Source organism: Ochotona princeps, chromosome 1 (assembly GCF_030435755.1).
Source record: "Ochotona princeps isolate mOchPri1 chromosome 1, mOchPri1.hap1, whole genome shotgun sequence".
NCBI classification, from domain to species: Eukaryota; Metazoa; Chordata; class Mammalia; order Lagomorpha; family Ochotonidae; genus Ochotona; species Ochotona princeps.
Window position 1 is genome coordinate 169,178,373 of NC_080832.1, and position 16,309 is coordinate 169,194,681.

The 16,309-nt window shown below is 45.2% G+C and overlaps 1 protein-coding gene across 1 annotated transcript in view; it reads right to left on the reverse strand.

Annotated features, from left to right (window-relative positions):
• The window catches only part of HIVEP1 (HIVEP zinc finger 1), a 135,154-nt gene that overhangs the window by 53,094 nt on the left and 65,751 nt on the right, over positions 1-16,309 (reverse strand). Inside the window, exon 3 of the mRNA XM_058670508.1 lies at positions 1,612-1,665. Coding sequence (XP_058526491.1) covers positions 1,612-1,665 — 54 coding nt within the window. The remainder of the gene's footprint in view (positions 1-1,611; positions 1,666-16,309) is intronic.

The window sequence follows — 16,309 nt, forward strand, 5'->3', positions numbered from 1 at the left end:
TATCTTCCATGACACATACCGGTCATTCAGTAACATGTTATTTAACTTTATGGCATTGTAAATTTCTATTTTTTCCCTGTTGTTGATTTTGTTTTGTGGCTTTTCATTTGAGGGATGTACAGCAACTGTGTAATGGAGATTGTCATATCCAGATGTGAGGATACAACGTAGTATGCATCTCTACTTCCAGATCAAAGATGGACTTCCAACGAAACTGTTAACTATGTCTTGACAATAGGATGTTGGACTCTGCCGTTGTCCATTTCCCCAGTGCTGGACTTACGACTGTTTGTGAGGGACTATCCTGTTGTGATAATATGGGGGAAATCAGTGGGGAGAGGATGGGTCTTGGGAAGGGGGTAGGTAAATCCCAGAGCCTATGCAACTGTATCATAAAATAATAATTAATAATAAAGTTTGAAAAAATGGATGGAAGAAATTACTTCTACTGATACTTAGTAACTGGACTAGATTTAAAAGATACCTGAAAAAAGGGGAAAACACACACACACCCCTTCATTGGAATCCTACTTAGCTAAGTTATTCTGTTAAAATACTCCATGGCAATTAGAAGGAATGACAGGTGAAGATAATTAATAAATGATGAAATGTAAATGGCACGAGGAGAACTTGATTTTCCTACAATACTGGAAGAACACAATTGGTTTTGCTAAGAGTGCTGGAACTCTCCAGCGTATGAACTGTGCCCCACGTGCTGTTCTGAGTCTCGCTTTTGCCTCAGGGTACGTGTGACAATCATTAATGTGCTTTCTACGTCAAAACCAATTTCTGCACTTTGTGTTTTGATTTTTTCTTTTTGTACAAAAGTCACACGTGATGTGACCGGTGGAATGGTACACACACAGAGATGCCCTTGTCCTCCGCTTCTGTCACATCTGCGCATCATTGCTTTCACACCAGGAGTCTTGTGCGTGTATGTGGCACGCACACCTAAACTTGTTATTTTTTCTAACCAAGAAAGGGACTGTATTTCATAAGCTACAGTACAATTCTGTTTCTTACGTAAAAATAAATCACCAATTGAAACAATGACCTTTTTTAAAGCTGCATGGTATCATTTAAGCTGCAGTATTGCATCAATAACTGTGTAACGTTTCTTAAGACCCTAGTAGAGTTTAGATGAATACACCACAATGTGTTCAACTATTCTAACTGGCATTCAGGGTGTCTCGGGTCTCAGTCATTCCAAAGCACCGCAGGACATGAACACAGGCAGGTGTGAGTACAAAGGCTCACAGCCCCAGTTCTGGGGTGTCAGGGCCACAAGATGCTCACGTCCCCAGCTCTGGGGTGCTCAGGGCCACAACACTTTCACATCCCCAACTCCAGGGTTCTCCAGGCTGCGGTCAGTCTCACAGAGAGCCGCACCAACATCTCACAGTCTTCTGGGCCTGTCTGGGCAACAGCTGTAGAACCTATGAGGCTTCATGACGCAAAGTTCACGAAATTCCTAGAGTCAATTAGTTTCAGATGACTTTGGATTTTATGATAATGTTTGCGGTGATTTAATTAGCAACACTGAAATGATATGGTATCTGAATAAGCATTTCCATCAAAAACAATGTCATATGAAGAATTGCTTTAATTTACCTTTTTTTGAAACTTCTGCCCCATTGAGTTCTTTTTGTGCTTCTTCAATTTTGTCTGAGGAAAACAAAGAAAACTGTATAAATAGATGCATCAAACAAGAATACACAAAGCAACATACATATCAGATGACATTTGTTGAACGATTAATGAAAGCAATGTGTTTAAACTGTCCAAGACACATTTTCCTTTAAATTTATAAATTTATTTTGTCAGAATAAATATTCCTATAGTGAGAACAAGAGCATCCTTTTATTGAACTACAGCTAAAAAAATTTTGAGTTTTCCAATAAGACTATCTAAAGGTAACACTTTCCTCATATATGAAGTTCCCAATGGGGATTTTATTAGAGCTGCACTAATACCTACTAGCTTAGAATTAACACTAAGCAGAATCGAGGTGGAGTTACAGCTCGTTCACTCACACCTCTAAGCTCCGCAGTCCGGCAGTCACAGCCTTGAACTACCGGCTGGCAGAGCCAGGTGGAGGCTGGATCCACTTCTGTCTGGGAAGTGACTGCACAGGGCCGGGTGGGGGCGGAGGTCCAGAGGCAGAAGCAAGATGGCTTCATGAGAGAGCAGACGCAGAGCAGCACTTGGGGTCTCTCCTTCCCAGCCCCCAATGCCATGGTCTGTCTACCAACCGTCCAGCCTCACCAGGTGCCTCAAACAGTGGGGTTGCCTGATCTCACACCAGGAACCACCAAAGTGCAAACTCAAATATGCCTTCTTCCTGTCTGAGAAGTCCCTCGCTGGAATCTCTGGTTAAACTATCCAAAAGCTGCCAAACACAGGCAGACTAAGACCTAGCAGGGCCACAGGACAGGGAAGGATGGACAGCAGAGGTGACAGGGATGCGGGGGAGGCGTGGAGGTGGGCTGGCAGCATCTGCCCAGTTAGCAGCTCCATGGGCAGAGCTGCAGGAAAGACCTGCTGTGAGGCAGCGCCGTCTACACAACCGCTGTCTGTCTGCCTGCCTGCACAGCCCGGAAGGCCAGGTGTAATTCAGCAGCAAGCAGGACCAACAACCAGCAGGGCTTCCTTGGGCTGCATGAAGGCAAGTGAGTCTGGGCCCAGGGCAGCTCCTCTTGGATTTCCGCCTCTGGAAACCACTGGGTCTTGTAAAGGTACACACTTTCCATCTCAGTAACAACTAGTTTACCTTTCCTGAGGATATACATACCTATGATGAGCCAATCCTACACTTAATACATCGGTCTGAGCGTTTACTGTAACAGTAGTTTCTAAAATTCCAAGAGTTGTATTTTGTACTAAATTCAATGATATTAATAACTAACGTTTTTGGTAGCCCTGGTATAGTTTAGATTAATGAACTCAAAATACTGTGTTGGGAGTCATGCAAAGAAGTAGCCTCTGCCTTCTGGTAAAATCAGCAGCCCCAGAAACTGTCTCCAATGGCAGATCCAGAGGGCTGGCCGCCGGAGGGAACCTCCCACACGCACATACACCAGACTACCAAACGCACACAGCCCACCACGCAGCCTTCAAACTCCGGCCCACCTGCCTCTTTCCTCGTAGTGCCAGAAAGCCCGGAAATTCAGAAGGCCTTCAATCTGCTGATCAAATCTCCCTCAGTTTCATATTGATCTGGCCAGCCTGCTAAATGAAGGCAGGACGGGAGCCACAAAGGAGGTCTGAACCCGGAGCTGGAATTACTTCCACAATGGTCAAAAACAATAACGTTTTATCCTGACATATGCATCCCCACACAGCAATATCCTGTTTGTCCCTGCTAATCATCACATCCAGAAAACAAATGGACGGGGGCAGACACTCTTGAGAAAGCAGCACTTTCTCTAAGTTACGAGTATGAAACGATGAGATACGCACAGAAGTCAAGAGGGGGCTCACATTAAACACAGAAACTGCACCATGTGGTCAAGAGGAATTAAACCTTGAAGAGAAAAGCATCAGACACATGGAGGATCTCTGCATCAGTATAAGGAGCAAGAGGGTAAGACCTACTTAAAAAAATAAAATACACTAAGTACCTTGTAGATATTCAAACTAAACACACAAAACACATAAACACATAGTTCTTGAAAAACACAAAATGGAGCTTTATTGCTGAAGCACTATTATTTCTATGCCAGCAGTTCACTAAACTTGAGAATCATAAATAATACATGTATGTATTATATATATTCACGGTACTAATGGCTGTACTTAATGGAATTTATTTATACATAATCTAGCATTATACATAAAAGCAACTTTTTGTTAATAAAATCACTTGTGGCCCAAAGCAACAAAAACTCCTATGATTTCATAAATATAAAGAACAGCTACTGTTCATAAATGGAAGTTTGGCCACCTTCTGTTAGTATTTTATCATAACAAAATGTTGTAAAAATGACTTCAGTGCATATTTGCTTGCAAAACATTAGTTGCTGCTTTCTGGAGTTTTCAATTATGTCACCTTTCTGTCCTAGTAACAACAGCACACAATGTGGACTACTGACTCAGCGCCGCCACACAGCTGCCGCCAGCGTGCCCACAAGCTCCATGGCCCCGCTCACACGGTACACAGAATCTTCAATTAGAGACTTGTAACAGCCATTATTAAAAGCTTTTGCTGGATTCAATTTTTATTTTTAAAAATTTCATTTATGTGCAAACTGTATTTTATAATTCTCCTTGTAAATATAATTTGGTTCACAGAGTCTGCAATTACAGAGTAAGTAGTTACTTATTATACGTTCTTAACTGGCTCACACAAGAAAATTTAGTGATGTTTCCAGCAATATTCATCATTTTTTATCATGTTTAAGAAATACATTTTCAAATATTCTGACTCATCACATTATTTCCACACATGTAGCAAATACATGTAATTCACAAAAAAAGTAACCATTTTCCATTTTCTATCCTGTCCTATTAAAGCTGGAAAACGCTGCTGCCAACCACCACGGCGCCCTGGCCTCCTGGCTGGGCTAACCCTGCCAGGCGAAGGCAGCACACTGGCTCAGGAGCACCCAGCCCAGGGCGGTGCTGGTCATCGTGGCTCCTCATAGCCTGAGGCCTGATGGGGAAGCAAAGGAGGAAGGGAGGGAAGGGCCTCAGGTTCTGAGACATCCCCCAATGCCCACCCTCCTCACCTTGCGATCAGGATAAAACGGCTCAAAGACTACACATTCAGAAAACATAATGGTTTCTCATTTGTCAGAAAAGAAATATACAAACAAGACAGACAAACCACGTCAGCAAATATAGAGGAAGTTGTGCGTTCTTGGTATGAGAAGTTATAACTGGTTTAAACTAAGATGTAACCCTGAATCGCTTCACCAAATAGCCTCAGAATCCAGTAACACACGAATGGGTCCATAATCTTTCCCAGGATGTAAGGAGCGCAGGGCGGAGTTGACACCAGTCCAGGAGAGGTGTTACTCACAGGAGATTTCTGTGTCAGCTGCTACTATGAATGTATGCCTGTTTTTTTTTTAATAGGTTCTCCTTCTCCTTTTAAACTAAAAAAAGCTGCTAATAAAAAAAGTTTAAGAATTACATTATATAACATATTTAACGAAAATTTTTTTTGTTCTAGAACAGAGTACAAAAGCATGCTGTTTAGGGGTCGCTTGTGAGAGTGGCATCCATATCAAAGTGTGGATCCTGGACGACACTCTGCTTCTGACCCAGCTCCGTGCCAGTGCACCAGGGATAGCAGAGATGATGGCCCAGGTACTTGGGGCCCTGCCTCCCACGGGGACCCAGAAACAGAACAGCTCTCCTGGAGAGGCTCACAGCTTCTCACAACTTTCAGACAAGCACATTAGAATCATCTGGTGGTATCTGAAGCTAGGGGGGTAAACAATGTTCTTGGTAATCTAGCTACCTCTTCCTCCCGCACGCCGATGCTCTCTCGTAAGGCTCAGCCACGCAAAGTCAGGTCCTGCCACATCCCTGGAACATAAGGGTAGCTTTTCCCTCCCATACCAACTTATTTCTAGGGACTGTCCTTCCAAGACGGTGCTGCTCTCAGGAAGCCTTGCCTGACTTCTCATTCAGGGCCCATCACCCCCTTCTCTGTACCAACATCAACCTGCTTCTCCACAGTTAGGTGCTGCATGACTGCAGAAAGATGGAGCTGCATGATTTACTGCTGTTGAAAACCCTGTGGAGGACTTGCCAAGCAGCTCTGAGGGCACGGGTGTGCTCTGAAAAGGAAATCTACTGGAAACTGGCAGTGGCAGTCTCCCCAGAGAGCTTAGCACGTCACCATCTGGAGCACTAGAAAAGACTTCAACAGTTGGGAATACTCAGGGTGTACACTGTGGGCACTTGCCATGGATTAAACAACTCAGGCGGACCTTAAATCCCAAGGTCCCAGGCATGGTACCTGGAGGACGGACACTTGCTCTAGGTGCAGTGGTTGGGAGGTGGTCCTGCTGGGAGGTTTGGGGTCACTGAGGGTGTGCCCTAAGAGCTCTGCCAGGGCCAGGGCAAGACCCGACTCTCAGCTTCCTGGCTCACCACAGAAACCCTCTACCAAGCATGCCCACCACCGTCACCTGCTGGACTCAGCCCACATCCAGCCGTGGGGTCCCCCAGTCATGGACTGTGAATCACCAAAACTGTGAGCCAGAAAAAAATCCCTTTGGCTTGATAAATTTATTTTCCTAGGATAGTTCATTATAGTAATAAAAAGCTAATTTAGCACTCAAATTGACCACTGCTCTAGCCAATCCACAAGACCCACCTTACTTCCCCATCCACACTGAACTCCATCAGCTCAACCTTCTCTCTCCTGGCTGCACTAGGCGACAGCCAGCCTCCCTCTTCGCTGTGCCTTGGAAGCACAAACTAGTGCAGAGTGTAAGCTGATGGATATGTTAATAACCCTGATTAATCATCACTGAACATACCATAAAAACTGTCCAAGTATTATACGGAAATCAAAAACATGTTAGTATATGACAGAATGCATTCTGCTGGACTGTCAGAGCTGCCTGTGTTTACTGAACGGATCACCACACGACTCCTACTTCCTCTGACTGAGCATCAGCTCCAGTTTTTCTACTGTCACCTTAACTGCTAGAGCTATTTTAATATTACTAAATATATGACAGCAGCACAATGTAAAAACCGCACACCCGGCACACAATTACTTACACATGTTCTCCTATGTGGAGCGTATTCCCAGTGTTCATGGCTAGGTTAATTAGGCTAATCTACCTTTCCAAGTAGCCTCTCAAACACCTCTGGACCTAACTGAACGTCTCTTAGAAAGATGACATGCTAGACTACCAAAATTGCAAATGGAAAGACAAGCCTGAAATAAGGGGGAAAAATTACACTCTCAACTCTGGCTAAGGAAACTGGAAATGAACTAGTAAATGAGCTAATGAAACTTTAGAAAAACAGTTTCCCAAATTAGTCCAGGGAAAGGAAGACACAGCCAGGGCGATCATCACAGTTATTTCATGGATGAAGCTTAGAAAGTTACTACAGAGGAACACAGACTTAGCTGTTTTAAAACCCAGACACTTCCACTGAGACTCACAAATTCTGAATAATGAAGCATTATAATGAAGGGTCCCAAAGCACTTTATACAACACAGGACGTTTCCAAAGAACGTTCTAATGCTTGTGTGACTTGGGTGTCAAAACACCACCACAGGGGTCAGCACTGTGCACAGCACCTTAAGCATCCACCCGCAATGCCAGCAACCGATATGAGCACAAGTTCAAGTCCTGGCTGCTCTAATTGTGAAGTAGCTCCAAATTCCAAATTCCAAGATCACTTGCAAGACTACAGGATAATTTCTAACATGTAGAAACACCTCAAATTGGGCAAATGATAAACCTGTAAAGTTGATGCAGCCCCAAGGATTCCAAATGAGGGCCACCAGGTCCAGTTGTGAATATGTGCCTCACCAGCACCCAGGGAGTCCCCGAAGGTGAACAATCCCATCTGCAGGGCCTTACAGCCACATCCCTGGGCTGTGACGACATGGAGAGGACACAGGTGAGGAGCACAAGGCAGGAAACAGGAACGTGCTGGGAACTCAGAGCAGGTTCAACACAGAAACACAGAACTTGCGCACCACCTTCTTAAATAAATGATGGCTAAAACATGATAAAGCTGATGAAAGCAACAAGTACAATCCAATCCAGATGGCGGAATAAAGATATAATTAAACAGATGAAGAAACATTACCCAAGGTGAAGCAGAGAAGGCACATTCCAGCAAATGGGAGAGGACAGAATGATGGCAGAGGGGCACTTGGAGACTGATAAACAGGGGGAAGCAGAAGACACAACAGTGTGGTGCTGCAGGGACTGAGGCCCCAGTGGTATTCAACAAGGGGTAATCTGAACTCCATCAGAGGCCAGAACTCCACCAGCAACCATGTGGGAAGGGGAGTTCACCAGGAACTAAGGAGGTGAATCTAGACAAAGACTGCCAATCCTGCTGGTTTGTATGATTTAACCAAAAGCAGAGGTAGAGTGACAGGTCCTAGACAGGCGGTGTGGGAACAGGGTGGATTTCAAACCTAAACCCCCAGTAGACACAAATCGGGCACCATTTTGTGTAGGCAGGCAATGGCTATGGGACAGGACTGTACATGCACTAAACTGAGAGTGAACTCATTTTAGGCTCATTGAACTGCAAAAACGTGGCATCCTACAGGTCCCAATCAGGATAGGTTCCAGTAGCTCTTAGGCCTGACTGTTAGCAAATCAAGAATTCTAGCACTGGCACATCAGGTGCTATTTTGTACAGTGTAGAAAAACTTTAAGACTGCAGGGTCAAGAGTAAGCTGTATGCATCGAGCTGGGAGCAAACTCACTGAACTCAGTGCATTGCACTGGTCACACAGGGAAAATAATGCCGACTTTGGCATCATACGGGTCAAAATTAACTCCATGAGGTCCTCAGACCTAACAGCCAACAGGTTCCGGCAAGATCAGCACCACCATCAACCTAGCCATATAGGTCACCAGGTATTTCCCTAATCCTGAGAACTGCTCAAACCGGAAGTGGGAGAAAGGTTGTACAGACAATGGTGCAGCCTCAGCATGGTACAACAGGAGGTGGAGAGTGATGAGCCATGGAGCTGTGGCTACAAAGACCATGGTGGAAGTATAACATAAGAACCCAGACCTGGAACTTGCTGGAGGAAGTGGCACAAGTGACTGCACACAAAGAACCGTGTACCAACCACATCAAGTAAAACTGAATTGCAGACCCATGTGTGACAAGGTTGGAAAAACTGCCCTTAGGAGAGGAACCTGCTAACCAGAAGTACAATGACCAAGAGCAAAAGAAGAGACAAAGGCACAATGAATATTACTGAAGACTCCCCTGCAAAGAAGGCAAAGCCTTCGCCAACCTCAGAGTTAACTGAAGAAGACATCGAGAAAATGCAGGATACAGAAATAAAAACACTTATTATAAAGCTTCTTCTCAACAACGAGAAGCACATTTAAAGCATATTCCACACAGCAAATAGCAACTGTGAAAAAAATCAAGCTGAATTATTGGAAATGAAAGACACAACAGAGTAAATAAAAAATTGAAAGGAAAGTCTCAGTAACAGAATGAAGAACTGGAATACATTTCTTGTCACAATGAGGAAATAATCAAAAAGCTGGAAGCAGAGCTGAGTCAAGCTAAAAAAAAGGATTCAAGAATTAAGAGACACTATTAAAAGGCCAAATATAAGTTATCGGAGTTTCAGAAGGTACAGAAAGAGAAGCTGGGTTTAAAAATGTGTTTAATGAAATAATAAAGGAAAACTTTCCTAATTTGGAGAAAGAATTGGGAAACAACATCCAGAAGGGGAATGGAACTCCCAACAGGGTTGACCAAAAGCAATCTTCACCATGACACATGATATTCAAGCTCTTTTCAATCAAATATATGGAAAAGATTCTTAAATGTGCTCATGACAAAAAAAACCAATTGACATATAGAGGAATGGCAATCAGACTCACAGCTGATCTCTCACAGGAAACTACAAGCCAGAGAATAGAGCAACACATTCCAACTTCTAAAAGCAAAAAAATGTCAGTCCATGATAACGTACCCAGCAAAGCTTTCCTTTGTCTTTAAAATGAAATAAAATTCTTCGACAGTAAAGAAAAGCTCAAAGAACATGCCTCTTCCAAACCTGCCCTACAAATGACACTTAAAGATGTTCTCTTGACAGAGAAAAGGAATAGCACCCACCCAAACCAAAGGCAAATGTGAAGAACATCCCAGTAAAATAACAGGAGACTAATCAAATAATGAACACCTGGTTGCTAAAATGACAAGACCAAATTATCACCTATTTATATTAACCCTGAATATAAATGGCTTAAGCTCATCAATCAAATGTCATAGATCAGTAGACTGGATTAAAAACACAAAATCCATCTATCTGTTGACTACAGGAGATACATCTCATCAACAAAGATCAGCAGAAACTATATCTCATGGATTTTAATGTTTTTGTTTTAGTTACATCTCTTCAATACATGTTTTGTCTCATTAATTTCTTTAATGACTCAGATTACAGTAGCATCATTTTCCTGAAGAATGTTCTTGATTTTCTTTTTCAAGTCTTCAGCGACACATTAGTCATTCCAAGGCATTTTATTTAACTTCATGTCATTGTATGTTTGTATTTATTCTTCCTGCTGTGGATTTTCTTTTGTGGTTTTTTCATTTAAGGGGATGTATAGTAACTGTGTAATGCAGACCGTCACATCCAGTGGCATGCTGTTCAACTTCAAGGCATTATAAATTTCTGTTTTTCTTCCTATTGTTGGTTTTGTTTTGTGGCTTGTCACTTGGGGGGATTTATAGTGACTGTGCAGTGGAGACTGACATGTCCAGATGTGAGGATACGGTGCAGTGTGCATCTCTACTTCCAGATTGAGGATGGACTCCCAGCGAAATTGTGGGATGTGTCTTGACAATGGGATGTTGAACTCTATGCCATTGTCCGTGCCCACAATGATGCACTCATGACAGTGAGGAACTATGTTGTTGCAATGATATGGGAGAATGCAATGAGGCAGTGAGGAGAATTACCGGAGAGAGTAAGGGAAATCCCAGGGTCTATGGAACTGTATCATAAAATGATAATAATATGAATATAATAAAAATAAACAAAAAAGTAAAATCCACTTTCCTATTTGACCATCTATATCATCAAGATGCATCCTTCCACAGAGTAATTCAACATTGAAAAATCTATACTGAGACCATGAAAGGAGAGAATTAGATGCAATTTGTCATGCTATCCTTCACAATAGAAATAGACTAAGTAACCAACCCCACCCAGGTTAAATAAATTATGGCACCCCCAGGTGAGTAACAAGAACATTGCGTCATGTGTTTCCAGAATGACTTATCGAATCAGACAATGCAGAAATAGCACCCTGGATTGCATAATGTTTAAAAAAATTTAATCCGCAGTTATTTTTAAAATATTTATTTTTGATTTGAAAGGTAGATCCACAGCGAGAGAAGGAGAGAAAGAGAATGACCCATTCACTTGTTGCTTCCCCAGATGGCCACACTGGCCAGAGCTGAGCTGATCTGAAGCCAGGACCCAGGAGTCTGCTCTGGGTCTCCCACAAGGGTGCAGGGGCCCACGGACTGGAGCTATCCTCTACGCTTTCCCAGGCCATAGTCCGTAAGTTGGACTGGAAATGAAGCAGTCAGGACTTGAACTGGCACCTATACGAAATGCCACCAGTGTAAGCAGCAGTTCAGCCCACTACGCCATAGTACCGGCACCTGACAAGCAGTTCTGGTGGGTAACTTGGTCCAGTTACAATCACTGGCGGGACAGGTGGTTCCTCAACTTTAAGGCAGCAAGTAGAGAAAAAACCCAAGAAAGGCGAAAAGGAACGCTGAAAAATAATTAGGAGAAGATAGAATTAAAGCCATGTGTATCAAGAGAAGAAGCTTCAACATCACAGCAGACGGTACGAAGGGTAAGAACTGAGAGCGCGCCAACTGGAGTAAGCAAAGAAGTGGCCACTGAGAGTGCTCTGAGCATCAGGTGGGGACATGGCAAGGCTCGAGGGCAGACGGTTAGAGAAGTCAGGGAACATGGGAAAAGAGAACACTGAGCAAGACAGACCAATGTGAAAAACCCAAGTGATGGACACTGCTTGCTTGCTACTGCGTGCAGGCAACTCAGGAGGAACCAATAAAAAGAAGAGGGAAGATACGGGAAAGAATTAGGAATATGAAGAGCAATGTTCCAGAACAAATTAAAGGGAACATCAAGAATTCAGGTGGAGGGCTGATTTGGAACAGGGAGAGACCCATGGCTCTTCTTGGAGACCAGAGGGAACGGATGAGAAAGGAAGGTATTGCTGGAAGTGTGTTACCCTGAAGGGATTACTGAGTTCCCCCCAGCTGCTTTAGCTGTACAGGGGCAAGAGGCATGGCTGTCTGCAGGAAGAAAGGAGTTTCGTGTGTTGCAAAGGGCTTGGTGACTGTGAACAGAAGAAATGGCACTGATGGTGGGGGATGCTGAGGCCAAGAACAAATCAAAGCCCTGCTAAACAGCACCCACTCTGGGAGCTTGGAAACCCATCCAGCACTCCCCACTCCTTCTCACAAAGCTCGGCCACCTGAATGAGGGAGTGAAGGAGAGATGTCAGAGTCGGGACTTGTCCAGGAGGAAGGACAGAGAAGCTTGTGAAATGGAGCTGCCAGGGAGCAGTTCACTCGCCTGGCCCACGCACAGGAGGGCAGGTGGCAGGATGAAGGTACAAAAGGAGACAGGGCGCCAGAGCAGATGGCTGAATAGGTGGGAGTGCTGGGAGTCTGAGGGCTCCAGGGACACAGAGGGCTGAGGCCGGGATCAGTCTCCTCTAAATGGTTCAAGGGTCAGCAGAAGAGCCAGAATCACTGCTGCGAAACAGCTAGAGAGAAGGGTTAACCAGACACAAGACATATTCAGACTAGCATGACAGTGAGGGATGGCACAGGAAAAATGATGAATCTGTCATAATAAAATGCAAAATAAAAAATGCCTAATCCAGCTATGTCTTCACAGCCTAACCTTGTGGAACTGTTCATTCACCCTGTCCCCAAATCATGTGTCCTTCATGACACTGCGAAAAACATGAAGTAACAAAATTAACACAGGTCCAGGCTTTAAAATTACGGGTCACTTAAATGATGATTCTTCACTAAGATGGCCATCTTCACAACAAAATTGCTCAGGAAAATGATAAATACAGACACATAATGCATACTTTGAGCCACTTTTTGTCCCTTAATAATGTCATCAGAACATATACATCACACATATGTATCTAAGTCACCTGGATTCACATGACAGCCTTGCTAGCGGAGTTGAAGGCCAGGTGAGGTCATGGCCCGTAACCTTGGGAACTGAAGGGTTCTAGCTTGATGCTCAGAAAAACATAGGCTTTTTAAAATTTGGGGCATGCTTCCTGAGAACTAAACAGCCACAGTCCAAAGTCCCCTCCCTAATTCAGGCAGATTCAGAGCTCATGAGAGCCCAACCAAGGGCCAGCACACAGGCAAAAGGGCTGCCTTTACCCAGCTGCCACAGCAGCTCAGCCCGAGGCGGAATCCTTGGGCACTGCTCCTTCACATGTCCCCTGAAACAGTAAGGCCCAAACCTGCTGCATAACTGAGCCACTTTCAGTCAGGTGGCACCCCATGCTAATTAAGGTGGCACATGAAAGTCCCTCAGGTGATTCCAACACATACCTGACCTTGAGGAGCCATGCTCTCTAAATTACAGATATTATCAGGTCAAGACTCAAAATCATATTAAATGTGAGAATTTGGGGACGGAGGGGAGGAGGCAGGAAGGGATTCTTATCAACCAGGCCTGGGTGGCGGTGTTTTATCTCTTTCCCTTATCACAGAGCAGCTGATGCTGCTGGACAGGGTGCACCTGGCGGCTGAGCATGGCCAATCAGAGCTCCGCTCTCAACCACCCATCCCAAGCAACTAGTGCACCAAACACAGATTTACAAATCTTTACTAATGTCAGTCCTAAACCAGAAGATAATTTTCTAGCTGAAAATTTACTGTTTGAAAACACAGAAACTATTTAAAAACAACATGCAATTTTATCATGATGCCTGAATTGACATGTTTTCTAATACACATTTGTAATAACACAGTTTCTAATAATGACAACAAAATACTTCGTTCCCTGTGGGGTGTGTATTATTATCAGAGGATGACAATGCTGGCTTCCTTGTCCCATTTTTGATGATTTCGGAGGTAGCGGATGGAAAAGGTAGCCATGGTAACTAGGATGAGAGAGGAAGAGATGGGAAGACAGAGCGCTCCTCCTTGGACGTGCTGACTGCCAGGGCACACTGAAGCTGGGATATTAACCCAGTAAGGGATCTTCCTGGAGCCCATCTATGCTCACCTGAACCGCAGATGCAGGGATAAAGGGGCGGAGGGACAGCCTGCCGAGAGAACAGGGAGGCATGGACCTCAAGGATCCAAAAACTCACCAGCCCCCACCTCTGGCTCTTCAGACTGGCTCTCCACTATGCCCCCGCCAGCACACAACACAGCAGCTTTCCCCTGTGATGTAGAAAGGTCCTCTTCCTTTGAAAAGGGGGGACAGGAACTTGGAATAAAAGAGGTTGCTAACATCCAGGGCAAAAAATATGGAGGCTGAGCACAGTGAGCTCCAGCTGTGAGACCCAGCTCTCCTCCAGCCAGCATCCACCTCTGGCCTGGAAAGCCCCTGGCCGGTGCTCCTCCTGGGAGACAGTGCTACGAGCTGGACAGGCTGCCCGCAGCTCAGCCTAAAGTGAGCTTCCGTCTCCCCCAGCTCTCGCCCTGCTGGGACAGCAGCAATCTGAGCAAAAGCTGCTCCCTCTGGGTCAGAGCAGGAGTGGAGCCACCCAAGGCACGTGTGAGGGACCAAGTGTGCAGGCACGGCCCCAGCAGGACAGAACACAGCGCCGCCCTGACTCCTTCCTTTCCCGTACTGGAAGCCTACCTGGAACACCCCTGTTGAGCCCCTCAAGGAGACGCTGGGTGCAGCCTCTTTCCCATCCCTTCTCTAGGGCGCCTGGGGAAACAGCCCTGCTGGTCAGATGCCTGACCTGTGATCAACATCTCCCTCACACCCAATACTCCTCTTCACCACCTTTGTACCTAAACAGCTACTCTGGAGTGGATGGGCACATGGGGGCGGATGGTGGCACTCCTTACCCCCTAGTACTCATCATCCCGCCCTGTCTAGGTACCGCAGACACAAACAAACCTGGGTTCTCTAAGGACAGAGATTAGAAATATGAGAAGTAACTGCTCAGGGCCCTGCTGGGACAGGGCCTGTGGCAGCACAACCTCCTGGGTGTGGACCCAGTGAACAGCAACTTGAGCTATACAGCACCAGTTCCTCCTTGCAGCACAGACCAGTAAGCAGCTGCAGAGGGCCTCTGCAGGCAGCTGGTTTATGGCCACAGCCCCAGGCCTACCTTCCCTCCAGGGCCAGGTGCATCTGCCAAGGAGGTGCCTTCCTTCTGGAACTGCTCCTTCCCCAAGCAGGGCTAACGAAGGTGACAAGTGCAGGGGGCTTCACAGCTTTTGTCCTGGCTTCCTTGGGACAGCAGTACCTTCCTGGAGTCTTGAGTTGTGACAATGAACAAACTGTCCCTGGGGACACAACGGCCTTGCTAGTAGCCATCACATTAACAGGATGAGCTATACATTACCAGCTATAATCAAGTCACCCGTGATGTATTTGCAGGGCATACTGGAAACCTAATCAGATGCCTCGAAATACCATCACTAAGACTAACTGCAGACTGAGGGCCAGAGGACAGATTTACAGCTGAACTGGAATGACAGTCAGGGACTCAGACACAGCTTTATTTTGTAATTACTATAAAGCTTTCACAGCAAAAACACTAGCCCAATCTGAAATTCAAAAGGAAACCATAAAGCTAATCAAGGTATTACTCACATCCTGTCACAGTGTTAAAATCTCAATGAACACTGCACAGCCTAAGACAACGGAGCAAAGTCCCAAAAGGCCAAAGGGCCAGTGTGGGCATTTTCATGGGTCACTGCCCCCATGAACCTTGGGAGCCAACAGGAAACAAAACCTCCCTGTGCCACCGCTAGGAGTCAGGTTTGCACAAAGCTGTAAGCAACAGCAGAACAGAAAATCATTTCTAGAATACTCCCTGGCCTGAACGCCTTTTGTTGGGGTTTAGGGTGTCACCACACAACTCCTGGTGGAGAGGCAGAAATCATCCCAAGATACAAAGTTAAAAACAACTAAAAACCTAAAGAGCAGCATGATGCACAAGGGTACATCCAAAGCCCGTGAAGACACAGGAGTGCAGGGGTCAAGCCCAGCTGCTGCGTGGCCGCCCACATCCCGTATGGCTTGGGCTGAGTCCCGGCTACTCCACATTTCCAGGCCAGCTTCCTGCTAAGGCACCTGCCAGGCAGCCAACGATGGTCCAAGAGCTGGGCTCGCTCACCGGGGAGGCCCTGATGGGGTTTGTGGCTGTTTCAGGCATCTGAGGAGTAAACATGTACATGGAAGCCTTCACCCTCTCCTGCCTTCCAAACAACGTATTTTTAAAGTTTGTGGAAAAAAAATGTAAATAAAAGATGAGTTTATTTTGTAACAAAACAAATACATATTTGTGTGAACTTTTTGAAGACTCCGTGATGGTTTTTATTTGTTTGTTTGCCTCACAA